Source organism: Motacilla alba, chromosome 4, assembly GCF_015832195.1.
Source record: "Motacilla alba alba isolate MOTALB_02 chromosome 4, Motacilla_alba_V1.0_pri, whole genome shotgun sequence".
NCBI lineage: Eukaryota > Metazoa > Chordata > Aves > Passeriformes > Motacillidae > Motacilla > Motacilla alba.
The window spans coordinates 61179729-61196894 of record NC_052019.1 but is presented as its reverse complement, the minus strand read 5'-3'; the positions used below and the strand labels follow the sequence as shown (position 1 = coordinate 61196894).

General features: G+C 41.3%; 1 protein-coding gene and 1 long non-coding RNA gene across 6 annotated transcripts in view; one reads left to right on the top strand and one right to left on the bottom strand.

Annotated features, from left to right (window-relative positions):
• Positions 1-12756, bottom strand: part of ELF2 (E74 like ETS transcription factor 2) — a 37669-nt gene extending 24913 nt beyond the window's left edge. The window contains exons 1-4 of one of the 5 annotated variants that reach the window (XM_038135035.1): positions 12617-12743; positions 11997-12171; positions 6760-6964; positions 5648-5813 (exon numbers count right to left, since the gene is read on the bottom strand). In XM_038135035.1, the coding sequence (XP_037990963.1) occupies positions 5648-5813; positions 6760-6840 (247 nt within the window). In that variant the 5' untranslated portion in view covers positions 6841-6964; positions 11997-12171; positions 12617-12743. Of the gene's footprint in view, positions 1-5647; positions 5814-6759; positions 6965-11996; positions 12172-12616 lie in introns of all 5 variants that reach the window. The other 4 variants (XM_038135034.1, XM_038135036.1, XM_038135040.1 and 1 more) reach the window with 4 other exon arrangements.
• A 79-nt stretch (positions 12757-12835) lies between these two features.
• On the top strand, positions 12836-15324 carry LOC119700259. The gene is made up of 2 exons (XR_005256722.1): positions 12836-13049; positions 13275-15324. It is a non-coding gene; the product is annotated as an uncharacterized LOC119700259 (long non-coding RNA).
• Positions 15325-17166: the final 1842 nt, after the last annotated feature.

Genomic DNA, 17166 nt, shown 5'->3' with positions numbered 1-17166 from the left:
ATCTTCTTAAATCTGATACCCAGGTGGGGCAATGATAGGGTGGATTTGAACTCAAACAAGGAACCCCAGCCAATCCCATTCAACCCTGAATGCAGACATATCACTGGCCAGTGAGCTGGGCAGTGCTGAGACCCCAACTAATTGGCTGCTCAAGCGTGGGAATTCTGAACCCCCTATAAAAGGGGGCATCCATGGGTAAACGGTAGCTGTTGTCGCATGATCTCAGTGCATTCAGTCCTACGCCTGTCTCCAAACTGCGACCCTAACGTAATAGAGGAAGACAGCACCAACTTAAAATGAGAGTTGATTTAATCAAGTTGTTAGAATGTCCATACTCTTTGTTTTTTTGTAGTCAGCACTGTCCTCTAAAGCAAATGGTCTCTCTGCATGAGTAAAGCTCTCACTGAGCTGTCAGTGTAAGGAAATTACATTCAGTCAACAGAGTATGTCAGCACTAACAAGAAGTACATCAGATGCTTGTGTTAATTCATTTTCTAAGAAGCAGTTTAATCAAATAATGTCTGGCCAGAATGAATTCTAACACTGTTTTATCTATCCCTCACACACACACACACCATAATTGCAAAAGTTAGATTCTAATCAGATCTAGTACCAAGTTCTTAGTAGATTATATTTAACTGATGAAAATGTATCTGAAAAGCCACAGAGTTCACAGGGTCAAATTCCTATAAGAGACAGTAGAAGGAAGCAGTTTTAATCATAATAAGGGAAGACATATAAAGACAGAAAGAAGAACAGGCAGTAACTAAAGACTGGACATAGAGATGCAAAGCTGATTCCCATGGGGATAACTGTGTAACCAGTAATCTGAAATTTCCTCTGAAGAAGATGATTTCCCTAAACTATGTATTTTATTTATCCATTTGTTTTAATTGGGGGAGAGTTAAGCCTAAACTCTCTGTTGATTCAACATCCTCCCTCCTTAAGAATGACTATCAATTTACATGATAGTTTCAACTGAACTTCTGGGTCTTTGTAGCTCAATATTTTTCCATCCTGGAAAGGGTAATTTTCAAATCCACATTTTTTTAATGCAGATCTTCCACCCCCCTGTGGCAATAAATTTTAGAATCAAAACAGACTTTCAACTTTTACCACAGGGAGGATTTCTGAGAGGACATAAAATTAAAAAATCTGGTGACAATTCACAAATTGAATGCTACTTCAGCTTTTTGAAAATAGTAGTTTTGTTTCTTCTTTGATCTTAAAGCTGTGGTGAAAAAATAAATCCCAATCTTGTACTTGGTGCTTTGATGATTATTAAAAAAATAAGGGGAAAAATACTATTCATACAAGATGTTAGAGTCACTAAAACAATTGAATCAGGGTCTACACTGGCAATACTTAAATATATATCCTAGTTAACTAAAAGAGTAGGCATCCTCCATGTCCAAGATCTGCAAACCATGACTCTGTTACCTTCCATACTGCTCCTACGGTAAATTCCAAAATTAGATTACTCCCTTATATCCACATTGCAGGTTCTGCGTGGTGACAAAATAAACAAAATTGTAGCAATTGTTAACTTCAGACACACTGCTTCTTAAAGAAAGCAGCTTCTGGTATTATGCAAGCTACAAATGTTTTGTTTAATAAATCCTAAAACTGAAGGGCTAATTATTTAGGGGAAAAAAACTGCAGGAAATGAAAGCCAATAGAATTTGAGCATTATTAAAAACTTGTTAAGAAGGATGTGTAATTTATGACATAAACATGTTCACTGTTGCAGTAAACAAAATTTTAAGGCTGTAACTCAGTTCTCAACGATCAAAAGGTACCACTCCCAAGAATATCAAACAAAAAAAGAAAGAAATTTAAATTCTATGTCAATCTAACGATTTTATTTCCCCTTCCAATCATTACAAAAGGCACTCACTACTTCCACATAGAATGTCATAAGGTCACATAAAATGACCCAGATTTCTATCTTTTGTTTTTTCTAGAAAACTCCTTTTTCTATTCCAAGCAAATAGGCATATTTTTCTAGAATAAAAACAGTGAACCACTAAGTCTTTTTGTTTGCTGAAAGACACTTGGGTTTTACTTCTATAGTTAATGGATTAATTTTACAGTTAAAGGATTAATTATAAATAATGATCCTTGATTAATGAATCAAGATAGATTAGTGGGAAGGAGTCTGATGGGGGGCAAAAACCCCCATACTCCACTAGAATTAACTACAAATTATGAGTACTTATAATGACCATAGAGTATATTTTGTCTGAATTGTGTTTTCATAAATGTGAGAAGTTTTTTAATTAAAACCAAATTGCAGACCCTGATTCTGCCCTTGGCTCAGCACTGACTGTCCTTATAGTCCACACAGTCTCAAATCCATTCATAGAACAGCAAATCACAAGTAGAACCATTCAGTGCACAGCACAGATCATCTCTTTAGTGTCCTAAGTAAATTTTCCCACAGCAGCTTCCCTACAACATTTTTCACACAGCGTACTAATCCCGATCTCTGGAGGCTAGAATAATGTTATATTTTAATAAATTATGAAGCTTTAGATTAACTGCAAAGTAGCCCAAGGCTATTTGAATGTGTGTTGTAATGCTATAAACCATGTAAATCAGTAGTCATTGGAATTGTCAATGAACTGTCACAAGAGATGGAAAAAAGTCAGGTCCATGGCCAACAGGAAAGATACTGACAAAGGGGGTTATATTATGTGAAAAGGGATCCTTTTCAAGTGCTGCCAAGGATTCTTTAAGATGGGTTTTAGTATTTACCATGCTGTCTGTAGAATCTAGAACCACAAAAGGTATTAAGTCTCCTCATTCTTGGTGCAATAACAATATATTTATCAAATAACATGAAAATTTTTGTAGCAATTAATCCTGTCATTTATGAAGCAGAATCTATTGAGACTACTTTAGGAATAATAGATTTTCTTCTAAGATGTTCAGAAATCAAACTGTTGCACCTCTCTAAATTGGGATCATTAGCATAATAGAGGAACATACTTCAAAAAATTAGCACCTTAAAATGCTCTTTAAACATTGTACCTTGTTTATTGTCTTAGCCTGCTTTCTCATTAACAATTACCATGCCACCTGTTACCACCTCTCTCCTACAGTAAATTGCTCCCTTCCCACAGCCCAGTATCTCTACCACAAAATTAAATTTTAAAAACAGCGCACTCAGATTCACTGTCCTGCAATGCAATTCATTGCTAATTATTGCATTACCAAATGCTAATAAGTGCATTACCAAAATGAATGGTTCCCGGGGCTTCCATACTTTCTCTCTGCCCATCTTACTTCTCTGTATGAGAAATAATTCAGAAAGACTCCTGGCTGTGTCACTCACAACACATGCCCCACATGACTGCCTCCCTCAGAACAGCCTAAACTAAGCACTCCTTTCACCAACACTGGACATTAGCTCTGTGCAAGGACCACTACTCTTGGTCATGTAGAATTACACTATGAAAACACACTGGATTAATAAGTGTATACACTACACAAATAATACTTAAAAGATGGACTCTAGGACCAGGTGTGCATTCATAGTTTTTAAAATCTTCATTCATTTTAATTTCTCCTCCACTGTTTATTGGCTTTTCACTGCCCATTAATTCTTAGATGAAAACTATTAAAACAAATAAATATTTGAACTGATTTAAATATATCATTATCTTATCATACTAAATTTTAAGAACATATTAATGTCAAACTGTGATAACAAAAGCAACACAGAAAACATCAACAAACTACACACAGTCAAAACACATCTCTTACCATCTCCAGCCATAGACACATAAAATTATCAGATCAACTGCCCTATAAATTTTAAGACTATACTTTCAAATATCAAGGCTTGGAAGCACCCTTGTCCCTTTCTTTGAATAGCAGCTTACATAAAACTATTCCTACAGAAGAGCTACAAGTTTTTAACTGTAATTTCCCCCAGTTTATTATGGCCATAAAATTATGCTTAAAAACACAAAGAGCTCATTTGCAGCAGCTCTTTATCCTAAAAGAGCTGTTCTGTTAATTTAATTAATTTAGCCATTTAGCTACAAAAATCTTACTAGAAACAGCATATTTAATGTTTAAAAAACAACTTCTGAATAAAAAACCTTTGAAGTATAAGCTCTTGAAAGTTTTCAAATATAAACTTAAGTTGTAAAACTCAGTTTGGGAAGAACACTCTCACTTCTCACTTATCCTCAAAAGTTTTATTACCAGAGTCAGAAATTAAATTTAAGAACTACATTATTTCATAACTTCTCTTTACATTTACTTGTTGAACTTCTAATTAGCATATTTCTTTCAAAACACATTTCAGTAACTGGAATTGTAAGTATTGTCCCAAAACCTGCATCACTAGCTCATGCTGACCTTGTGAAGTTGATGCCTGCAATTTTTGCTGCAGCGCTACAGGATAACATCCAACTTGAGAAGGATGGATGAGCCTTTGCATCCAATGTTTACTGAGAAATCTGCACTGAAACTTACCTAATCTGATGGGAATGCATATAGCCTTAATGGGATGCAAAGTTAAGCACCTGAGACAGTCTCTCACCTTTATTTTGCTTTCCTGACATCATGAATTTAAACTCCAGCACTAAATAACGCAGCCGCAGGATAGGAGCATATACTACCAATGTCAAGTGGTAGTTACATATGGAGTGCCCAAGAGGACCTGTCCTTTGATTGCAGTTCTGTGTGCTCCCTACTCCAACGCTCAGCTAATCCAACAGAAATTTAACTCGACAAAAATACAAAACAGTTGAGGGTCTCCTTGCTATTTTTCTTCTTGCAAGATTAGCATAGAGAAGTATGAGAAGCAACACAACAGAGCAAAAGGGAAGGACAGCAGGAATCACAGCCCAACAGTCAGAGGTTATTAGGCTGCTATAGCAGCACAGCTTTTGTTTCTGCAGGCACTTTAAACACACTTTGGTGCCCCTCAGAAAATGCAAACCTCCTGATCATGTTCTTTGGAGAGAGGGTGTACAGAAAGATTTGTGCTTATCACTAAACAGTTCATCTTTCACAGCAAAGCTCCACTCCTTTCTTCATTCCTAACTTGTTATTTTATAGATAGATATGTTAATTTCAATGTATTAGGCTTTTCACATAAAGGGACAGGCCAAATCCATTCCCCCTAGCCACCCACTCCTGCAACCAAACCAGCCATAACAAACTCTTGCACCAAAAAGGCAGGATAGGAAGGGACAGATAGGAAGGGGCAAGAGTTGGAAGATGGGGTAAATAGAGCCATGCAGTCCCTATTTCCAGCTGCCCTGCACTTGTGTGGCTCACACACAGCATAAAACTGAATTCTAGCCAGCTTCCTGGCTCAGCTGATTTTTAAAAACTCCAAGTTTAGCTGTCTAGTAAACTCCCTGCATAAGTACATAGCAAAGACATAACTGAAGACCTGCCTGCTCATGAGGAAGGAGACACAGTGTTACAATGCAGCATCCCGAATGTAACGTGACATTTTTACCTGCCAAGGTAATCCTGTCACCAATGAAGCCTCAGCAAAACTAAGCTTAGAGGAAAGAGATGTGAACCCATGTCAAGACCTTCATCCTGTGAGTAGACACATTCCTTGGGGATTTCTAAAAGTACAAAAACCTCATGGAAGAAAATAATTAAGTAAGTCTACCTGTTTCCACAGTTTCAGTCTCAATTTCTTGTTCCTCTGCTACATCTTGCATCAGGTAAGTCTCATCATCATAAACCAGGACCTGAGCAGCGTAACCCTGTTCTAGTCTGGCACTAGGAACTGGCTCCACAACCACTGCTGGGAATTCAGAGACAGGCTCATTTTCCTATAGAAAGGAAAAAAAAGGAAAGAAAAGAAAAAAAAGTTCTAAATACTGCACTATTTAACTCTATGTCAATGTTTTCCTCTTATGTTCTTAAATTCTTTATGAAATAATGATAATAATTTCAAATATTTTTAAAGGAAATTTTCTTCCAAAGCAAGAGGTTAAAAGAATAACAGATAGTTATCAGCCATTTGAGGGAGCTTTCTAAATCTCAATGTTTTCCTGAGTTTAAGGAAAATTTAAAGCACCAGACAGCTTAAGATATTAGAAAAGAGCACACTTTCTAATGAAGACAGCTGTGGGAAGTGATTCTTCTCCCTCTGCTTGATGAAAGGTAACAAAGGCTTTGACTATGCACTGCAAGGTACCTACATCTGACCTGTGTCTTTCAAACACATGTTTTGGGTTAAGTGCCTAAGTTATTACAGAAGAACAGGCTACTTCAAAGCCTATATGCTCATCTCTACTTATTTAAGGATCAAAATGTCTGTAAAAGCATATATAGTCAGTTAGTGTTGCAGAAGAAGAACCATGCCAGATTATCTTTATTAAAAGCTACAGAAAAGTAGAATATATTTATTATTTGTTGATAAGAATGCAAAAGACAATAAAATATGCTGTGCTGGCGAATTTTAAAAGAGGTCTGTGTATTGTTCTGCTCAACTTGTTCTATACCTCCCATCTGAGATCTTTAAAGAAAGCTTAGTATAGAATATAATTTTGTAAACCCAGTCTACAGTTGTACTGCAGACTTCAGAACTTCCTGCTTCCACTGCTGTGACAACAAATTCTTCTACTAAAAGGTATTTGAAAAATGGCTGCACTCTTCCTCCTTACACAACAATCTCAGATCCATTTCATCGTTTTCACAGCAAGTTTACAGTGAAATTTTCTTTCAAATTAAGATAAAAGGTTTCAGAGTTTGATAGTAAATAGTGCTATTTACTTTTCTAACCTCTTGATTTTTTATTTCATTGCTGTCAAACTCCAGGGCAGGGCCTCCATTGTCAATCACTACTGATGTCATGGTGCATCCCCCGAAGATTCTTTGAGAACTGTTATCTCTCTTGAAGATACTAATGCTGATAACCTCAGGATATCAAAGGCTTGAATTCACAGTCCACTGCTTTTAAACAGCTAGGCAGAGGTTGCTGAAACACAAAATAATTTTAAGTTATTTGCATAATTTATACTCAAAAGTCTTCCAATGTCTATGAAATCTCTTGCATGCTGCATTACTACATCAACATAGGGCACCAGCAAACAGTGAGATTGGTGCTTTATAACAAGAGACAGAATTTGGCCCAACATTTTAATAAAATCCATCCATTAGAAGGCTACAACAATCACTAAAGTCTGCAAGAAAACAGGACCATCTAATACACACTGAAGAAAGAAATCATCATCAATACTCCAATGGGCAAACTCAGTGAGTCTGCTTTTCAATAGCAGGAAGCAGGTTCAAACTAAACTAATCTTGCACGTTTAGGGAAACGCTTGTTTGGATTCATGCAGGGTAACTGGGCTTCCTACAGGCAAGATTACACTAACAAAAACTACAAATGCTGATCTCCCCAGCCAGCTGCAAACTAAGCAAGGAATAAGCACAAGAGACATTTCAAATGAAAGAAAAAATATGCACAATTTAGGAAAAAAAGGGGTGTTTTGCTCACATAGGCAGTCCACTTTACATGACAAAGCACGATTCATACCTAACTATAATTTGTAACAGCACAACCCCCCCAAACGTTATTACTTTATTTTCCATCGTTTCCAAGTTAGCACCACCTTTTGATGAAGAAGAAATCTAAGACCTCCTCTGCTCCCCAAACAAGACACAGGCTGAAAAGCCTTTAACAGGCATCCCTTGGAGCCACATACACCTGCCACTCTCCATATTTTTAGAACAAAGAGACTACTCCTTATCTATCCAAAAGTCTTTAAATTCAAAAATATGTAAAGTAGAAAAACAATTGCTTATCAATACACTAAAATAATCAATCAGAAGAAGAAAAAAAAAATTTTATTGCAAAACCTCTTCTTCTGGAGTTCTCCATCTATATACACAATAGAAATACTGCCAATGAACCATAACCCAAAATAGAAGTACAAACAAATTAAATTGCATTTTAATTTGGAAACATAGATGTTTTAACCTGTTTCAAACATCAGCATTATTCCTGCAACTCAGACTCACAGCTAAGTGAACATACAGTGCTTCATATGGTACCTCTGCTTAAGCACATCACAAAGCTAATTTCATTCTCATGCAGAATATTAATGCAAAAAAAATAAATAATAATAAATATCAATGCAAATAATCCAAATACTAGACCACATCTACTGTATATTTATATTTTAGGTACTATAATCCCACACAGGTGGCCAAGTAACTGCCAAATTGCATCAATTCAAAACACCCAATGCTGTTTACAAGATCAGGTTCTCTCAGAAACATGTTATTTCTGTCTCCTAGGTTACAAAAGGTTTCAATTACTTTTATGCTGATCTAGCTCTACATGAATCATTGACTTCCTATAGAAATGAAGTTAAGGTGATGCAGAAACATAAATGATAATACTCATTTTCCAGTTGGGGCAGAAATCATAGTAAGGACCTTAGAGAGGAAAGAAAGTACACAGAAGAATGTGTGAGATGCTAAATCTCAGCATTCACTAAAAAAAACTGTATCTTCAGACTGAATACGTGGAATTGTCCATCAAGGTACTCCAAGTCTTTATGTAACAGGATCTGAACTTCATACTGACATTCAGTCAGCAATGTTTTCAAAACTCTGCCAGGGTAGAGAAAACAACAAGCCCACTCATCAGCAAGTGAGAAGGTAAAAGAGTTTCAGTTCAGTCTGGTTTGGAAGTTCTAAGTTAAAGCAGACACTCAAACACACCCACACACCTACATATATGTGAGATTCCCACAGACACAGCCCTTTCTCAATGAACCAGCATTTTCCTTCTTCCTTTTCCCTAAGGAGTATGTCTCAATGGAAGACTTTTTGCTTCTCCCTCAAATTTCAGCAGGACACTGAATCTATTCCCCATCCTCTCTCTAGCAAGTCCCAACTCATTAGATTCCTGTAAAAGGAAAATGTTGTCTGGTCACTTCCAGGAATCAGCTCAGAAATTCACATTTCCCAAGACTAAGTCAGCCGAAAAGGCCAAAAGACAATTAGACTCAGACTCTTAAAGCAAGAGATTATTCAGGTTTGTAAGAGACTAGGCTGTCCCCAGTGATACAATTAGCAAGCACAGAAGCAGGTTCAAAGTACAACTAGTTTTGAATTACAGAACAACCTGCAGAAAGATTAAAAATAAAACCAAAAAAATGCTTGCTACAAATTTAATTCCTCTCTGGATAGATGCTTACAATAAAGCAAAACACAGAATAGATTTTCCAAAAGAAATTACCAAATCATGTTGTTACAGTTCTGACATCCACTGCTGTTCTTCCTGGTAATGGAAAATTCAGAGAAAAACTAGTTCTGAAACATTTGGAAAAACCCTTACAACCACAGAAACATCCTGGCTGTTATTTTTATACATATCTCATGGGAAAGCAAAAATAAATCTACATGCTCCCATCACCAAATAATAAAAACAAAACCCCCACCAAACGAAAAATTCTGAATCTTGAATACTTTGCCCCAACAGCAAGAAGCTTCTAACTATTTACCACACAAAATACACAACAAAGACTCAAACTTTTTATAACTTTCACTGGTCAAGACAATCAATTAAAGCAAGTCTTCAGAGGCTACTGGGCACTTGCAATAAAGGCTGCAAAATACCAGTTCATTCACATATTGAATAGTACACTTATCTGACCTACATTATGTATCCAAGCATGTGCCCACAAGAAATCCAAACTGTTCTCGTATGTTTCTGGCAGAAAGCTTAAAACCATTGCAAATCACAACTGTGATGAACACATCCCTGTAAAAACAGTATCTTAAGTTGATTCCCCTGTGCATAACCACCTATCAAATTAACAGGGAAGCAAACATGCAGCTCGACAGAATAATTGATAATAACTGAAAAACTGTGAAAAGGATGGTAGAGAAGGTCATCTCTTCTAGGCCAGACTCCAAGTGAAGTTATTTAGGATTGATTTCAAAACAAAACTCTTAAGAGTCTGAAAATAGCTTTAGCACACTTTCTATTAGCACACAACTATTAAACTAGCCAAAAAACCCTCAAAACACAATGCTTGAAAAAAGATGCCCATACACAAAAACAAGACAAACACACAGAAGTCTGGGCAGCAGTGACCAGAGGCAGCTGCTAGTACAGCACTCAGAACCACCACAAGAGTACTTGGAACAACATCCCCCTTTTATTCAGGTCGCATCCTAAATCCTGAGGGGAGATTTATGCAGATACCTACACAGATGTAACTGAAAGTGCAGGACTCCAGCCAGCAGTAGCATCACACACAGCCTTTTTTTTTTTTTCAAAACAGCCTTCTTTTGGTTTAATCAAAACCAAAAAAATTAAGAAAGTTGGCTTGAAAATTAAGTTAGTTGTACGAGCAGAAATACACCAGCCAAGATCAGATCACTGCAGAATCCCATTAAGAGAAACAAGTATTCCTAAGGGCACTAAGGTGTTCTTTCATCGGCAGAACCTAAAATACAGCAGTAAATGCCACTATCACTCCGATACATATAAACCATAGCACATTCTGTAAAACATTTCATGCTGACTAAAAAGTCTTTTTAAAGATGTTTTCCCAGATCATATTTACAGTTCCGGCAATCTGATTCACACAGGCACGTGCAGGAGAAATAGCAACCTGGCTTTCTTTCTCTGAAACTCAACGGGTCTAAGCACTGTAAAATTAAGTTACTGACAAAGCTGTCTGAGCAGAAAAAACTCCTAAACTTCTCGCTACAATTTGTTGCACAGGTTATATCAAAAGTAGGATACAAAGTAAATCTTTGCATCCACGAGGTCAAGGGAGCATGCAATCCACACAGTCTACAGTACCTCACAATTTAGACCAAGCACTAAAATTTATAAAATACAAATCAAAATAAGGGATGTGCAAAGTCGTCCTAGCCACACCACACTTTGTAAGTTTTCATACAAAAAAAGCAGTAAATTTATTCCTCAATGCACAGAAACTATTATGCTGGATCAAATTAATCATGCATCAAATCCAGTGAAACACTAGAAGACCTCCTTCCATACATATATACTTTGATAATCTGAACATCCAAAGTTTGCTCTGAAACCTCAAAAGCTAAAGCTGATGAGCCCCAAAACATGTAAGCTTATAATCACTTAGAAACTATTAATGTTCTGCAAAAAGCTTTGTGGCTTCAGGCAGGCTTCTTCTGGACCTTCCTACATCTCATCCTATTAGCAGGCTCTCTTCCCACTGCTCTCTATTTAAAGATACCCTGTAACCTTCTCTTCCCTCGGACAGAAGTCTCGCATACTTTCCCTTAACTTGTACCTCTTTCCAGCTAATTGATTGTTGGTCCTTAACAACCATTTCCACCCCGCCACAAGCCAGAGTAGGGAGGAATTATTCATCACTTTACATAATAAAGCAGCAGAGACGATTAAATTAAATGGGGAGGATGTAGGTTTATAAAACAAAGCCCAACGTATACTCTAAAAAGAAGCACTGTGCAAAAATTCCATAATTAGCTTTGGTAGCATATTCTACAGGTCAAAAACTTGTCATATTTAAGTTAGAGAGCTTTATGAAGGTGAAGCCCCTGAGTTGCTTATGAGACTACTGAACATAAAGATGCGTGTAACAGTCTAAACTTCAGGCACTTTCTGAACCAGATACTACTGAAACCTGAGAGGTGAAGAGTATGTCACGGCACCACACAAAAGAGCCATCCTTTTTCCAGCACCTTTCTGAAAGCAGCTAATCCTGTCCACTATAAGAGATGGAATGAGAGGAGAAGGAAGAGCAATAAGGACTAGACCCAGAAACTGTTTCTAAACTTGCAGGAAGGTTGTGCTGTCTTTGCTAAAGAAGTTAAATGACAAAAGAAAAGTCACAAGAAAGGTAACAGTTACAAGCCTTAAGGGGGGCGGGGGGGGGGGGGGGGTGAGCAGGCAGAATGAAAATCTGAATTATTCAAGTGGGGAGAGACAAGAGGGAACACATCCAAAAAGCTAACAGATAAACACGAACTGGGCTCACCCACTACGACGTTTTACAGTCGCGGTATAATGAAAAGTACGGCAGACTTCTGCTGTTTATCAGCGGTGCAAGCAGCGCGGGGTGCACAGCGATCCCAGGGACGAGACACGGCAGGAGCGATCACGCATGACAGCGAGTGTCCAGCACACCCGGGCTGCCATGTTCTCCCGACGCCCTGTGTAAACAAGGCGCTGCCCCTTGGCGCTGCCCCAGCCGCCTCCCCGCTCCGCCGCCGCCCCGCTCCCAGCCCAGCCCGGCCCGGCCCGGGAGGCCACGCTGCCCCGGGCTGTTTACGCTGACAGCGCCAGGCACCGCCCGCCGCCCCCTCCTGCGGGCGCGGACCCCGCAGGCAGCGGGGCCGGGGGGAGAGGGACGGGGCCGGGGGGAGAGGGACGGCCCCGGCTCCTCCGCCGCGCCCCGCGCGAAACCGAAAGTGTAGCTGCGGAGGGCGGTGGGTGGGAGGTGCCGCCGGAGCGGCCCCCGGCCCCGCCACCTCGAGGCCGTCCCACACACCCCGGCGGCCTCCCCCGAGCCCAGACGGCCCCTCGGCAGGGCAGCTGCCGCCTGTCAGCGCTCGCCCGCCGCGGCGGCGGCGGCAGGAGCCGTCACCGCGCCCTTACCGTGGCCGTGCGCCGGGAGGCCGCGTCTGTCGCCCGCCCGGGCCGGGAGAGGAAGCGGCGGCGCCGCCCGGGCAGAGCCGGGCCGGGGCCGGGCCGGGCCGGGGCCGCCCCGCGCGGGAGGGGCGGGGGCGCAGCGCGCGACCTGCCCGGCCCGGCCCGGCCCCCCCCGCCCCGCCGCCGCCGCCGGGCGCGCGGGGGCGCTGCGGGCATGCGCGGCCGCTCCGCGCCTGCGCGGGGCTCGCCCGGGCCCGGGAGCGCTGCGGGGCGCGGGAGGGCCCGGGGCGTCCCGGCGGAGCAGCTTCCCCTCGTCCTTCCCTGCTCCCGGCAGCCGTGATCCGAGCGGAGAGGAGGCCGTGTTTAGGACGCAGAGAGCGAGGAGGCTGAGGGGAAGAACGCACCGGGGTGTCGCTGCCCGTGCGCTGTGGCGGAACAGGTGCCTGCGCTCACGCTGCGCTCCGATCCCGCGGGCGCGGGGCTGTCCCGGCGGCGGTGCTGCTGCCCTGCGCCCGTGTCTGGCCAGCGGCGGAGCCTCGGGCGTGCGGAACCGATCCCCGGCAGTGTCCTGTCAGGGCAGTGCTGAAATGCCGGCACCCGGTTCTACCCCGCGTGTGTTTGAAACAGGCAAATTCGTAATCCGGTTTTTGTTGTTCCCTGGCAGTACGAGATGCGCTGTCAGACTCTGCTCACGAAGCAAGTATGTATCGAGACTGTCTTGATCTAGCCTGGTCTGAAGTTTTGAACAGAATTGGTTCCTTTACAAGCATTGGGCTTCAGCACTATGCCCTTTGGCATTTCACAGAAATAAACAGAAGAGCTTTAGCTGAAGAGGAGGCATTACAGACAGAAAGAAACCCCTACCTTGCCAAGGAGATTTTCTGCAATGAAAAGCTGTAAGGAGCTGTAAGGAGTTCTAGGATGATGGTTTTGCTCAGACTGATTTGAGCCCCCTGTGCCTTTAGGTTGCAAGGGTCTGATTTAAAGATCTCCCTACTGACAAGAGCCCAGCCCCTGTGACAGGCAGCTCAGTCGCACACATCTGCTCCTCACCTCCCTCTGTGTGCAGTTCAGTCGCACACATCTGCTCCTCACCTCCATCTGCTACAGCTCAGTTTCCACCTGACTATCCACATCTCCTTTGGCACTCTGCATCTCCTGCTTCACCAGCTCTGATTTCATGTCTTCAGCTTCTGCCTTATGCATGTTACCACCCACTGCTCTACTGCTCTGGCTCCTCTTCCTTATACATTTGAACTGAATATTTCTTCCCTCTGCATTTTCACGGCATCAGCTTCCTTTCCTAAGGACATTAAATCTTTCAGGGGTCTTTAGGCTCTGGAATCTGACTGACTTTTACAGGTTACACACAATTTGAGTTTTCCAGGAAAATAACATGGGCAGTTATTTTGCTCAAGGATGGCACAAACATCTCCCTGAGATTAAAGGTAGTCCTAAAAATACCAGTCCTGTGCCCTGAAGCATGGAAACATTAGTGATTCTTTCTTTCCAAAAACATGTCAGGCATTACTAATAATAGATGGTGCTACCAGCAGCCTCTTATGTAAGTGGCCACTACTGAGGTGTAAATTTAAATGAGCTGTGGCTTTGTAGTAAAGCACACACCATAGCAAAATTGAGCTTTTAGCACACACTAAGCCTGCCAGATATGTAATAAGGCATACTCTTTGATGTTGTCAGTTACAGATGTTGCTCCTAGTTTACATAAACAACAAAAAAAAAATCAGTTGTCGGCTCTTTAAAAGGTTAGAGGTATCACTTTTAGTCTTTTGTTTGCCTTTAAAAACAAGACTCAAATTATATGAGGAAAATCATTGTCATTTATTAACGATATAGCTGGCATCCATGTTGCTGCTAGAAATTACAGTGTTCAGTATTTGCACATTAGAAAATGTAATTATTTTAATAGTCTAGCATGTAAATTGTAGCAAAAATATATCAAAGATGTAGAGTTAAAATCTCATTAATAGTGGATGATGGAAGATAGCAGATGACAATTATGAAATAAATGGAAGAAAAGAGCAAGTCAAGAGAAGGGTGGGGTATTGGGAGGAAAATATTAAATACTTCCTGGCAAAAATTGCCTTGTTAGACTGCAAACACTGGATGGGAATTTTAGCCCTCAATGACAGTTTTTTTGCAGCCTGCGTTTTGGGGTGACTTTATGATGCTTGTATCCTTAATTGTCTGTTTTGTTTATACTGGATGTTAAGTTTTGCATTTTTAAGACTGGTTCCAAGAGCAAAGCAGGGGAGAGAAGAAGCTCAGAGTTTATTATCAGAAACTGCCCTTGCTCCTCTGCATCCTTCTCCTGAACTGTGTTGTCTGCAGAACGGTCAGACGGCGCGGGAGAGCTTTCTTTTGCTTTTAGTTAGTTTTTAGCTGGCTGAGGCAGAGAAGTTCCCTAGACTGTGGTTTTTCTTATCCTTAGAACTGTTTAAACCTGCTCTGAACTGGAAACCCAGAAAAGCACCGGCAGCTTGCACCTGTGGCCCACCTGGCCAGGCCTGGGCTGCAGCATTTCCAGCATCAGAGGCACTGGTAACAGACTGAGTGAGACAAGCTGCAAACCATGAAAAGGACTTTTGGAGTTTGTCATCTCTTCAGATTGACAAGAGGTTTTATTGTTTAATATTGTTCAGTTTTTGTGGTGGTGAATGCTTTGCCTGTTAAATAAACAGGTTTTTCTTCCACTTTTCTCCAAGGAAATCTTTTTTTCCCCAAACCAGCTGGGAGAGGGGATGCTTAAACCTGCTTTCTTTCTAGAGGAGCCCCTTTAGAGGTGTCCTCCCAAATTTGCCCTAAATCAGGACAAATACAGTTTTTGGCTCCCAGGTGGGGCCCGAGAAAATAGAAAAAACCTGTACTGCTTGCATTTTGGTTATGCTTACTCTGTGTTGGAATAAAGCAGTAAGTAGCCATGTTGCTTGAATTCATGCTGTCTCTGAGTGGAAGCCTTCATGTGGCTTTGGTCCCTAGGCTTTTTTGAGGTTTTGATACCTTTCTGGTCCCTAGGCTTATTTTCTTATCCGGAAATAGCTCCAGTATTGTCCAGTTTTTACAGTAGAGGGGCAGGGACTAGAACAGCTATTTTACTGGGCTCGGTAATAATGATTTATAGGGAGTTTACAAAGGTACTGGAGTCCATTCAAGATATGTATGGTTTATAGTTCCTTCATCCTACCCTGCATCCTAGTTCCAGTAGCATGTTTTGGGGTTTATTAGTAATTCTACCCAGTTTGTTGCACCCAGAGGAAGAGCAGGGAATGAGGCTTCCCAGCCTTTCCTTTCCTTCTTCTCCTTTGAATCTGTTAAGTCACTTTTTGAGAATGTTCAGTTTCCTGTGAATGTTAAAGAGATCGCCTTCCTAACATTTAATCTGGTAAGCTTCCTCTATATGGTCTGCAACTTCTCTAGAACGAGGGCTGAGATGTCCAGAGGAGCTGATGAGACCCCTGACCCAGAAGTAGACTCAGGCGTGGAAAATTCTAAGCAGTGTGGAGAATGGGAGAGAATGGAACACTGAAGGAATTTTCTGATCCCCTAGTCTGAGAATTTTCATGTGAACAAATTCAGAACCCAGCTGAGGTGGGGAAATACCTGAAAGAGAAGTGCTATGATGACTCTACAGAGAAAAAGCTCATTGCAATAAGCAGAGCCCTGGCCTATGCTAATCACACAGTGTTAAATACTGTAGGGCAGCAGATAGAGGCAGGTGGGCAGGGAGATAAATCAGCAGCTACCCCAGTCACTCAGGCTGCAGCCAACACCCCAGCTACTCAGGCTGTAGCTAAACCAGACAGTGAGCCTAAACCTGCAGCTAAACCAGACAGTGAGCCTCAATCAGTGGCTGCTGCTCCTACCATGAGAGGCAGAAAACACACAACCAAAACTAATCAGCCAGTGGACAATGATGATCCAGGGGAAGGACCCTCAAAGCCAATTATTGACACAAAATCAGAAGTCACTATTGGGTCCTTTTCCCTGAAAGACCTTCGTGGCCTAAGAAAGGATTACACTCGACGACCTGAACAATCTATAACTAATGGTTAGTCCATCTTCAGGACGCTGCAGGCAAGGCTACAATTCTGGACAGCACTGAAGCCAGGCATTTGGGATCCCTGTCATGTGATCTGGTTATCAACCAAGGAATGATTAGGTTAACTCTCACAGCCTCTGGGCACGGGTCGTGGGAAGTATGGCACAAAGATATCTGTGTACAATCTTTATATGCAGCAAATCCAATAGAAAACCATAGAACGAGAGATTCAACACTTGAAGAAATGGCAGTGGCAGAGATTGTAATCTCAGAAGATCTAAACACTGTAATTCCAGACTTGGTACCATGATGTGGTGAAAACTTGTACAACTTAGGCCACAAAAATACACTTCTGCTTTAACAATAATAGAGTGAGATGACAAAGAAGAGATTGTGCTTGATATGGCAAAGAAGCTCCGAGCATATGCAGATGCCATGCGTGGCCCAACACACACAAGAATCACAGCTTTAGAAATACACATGCAGAAATTAGAAG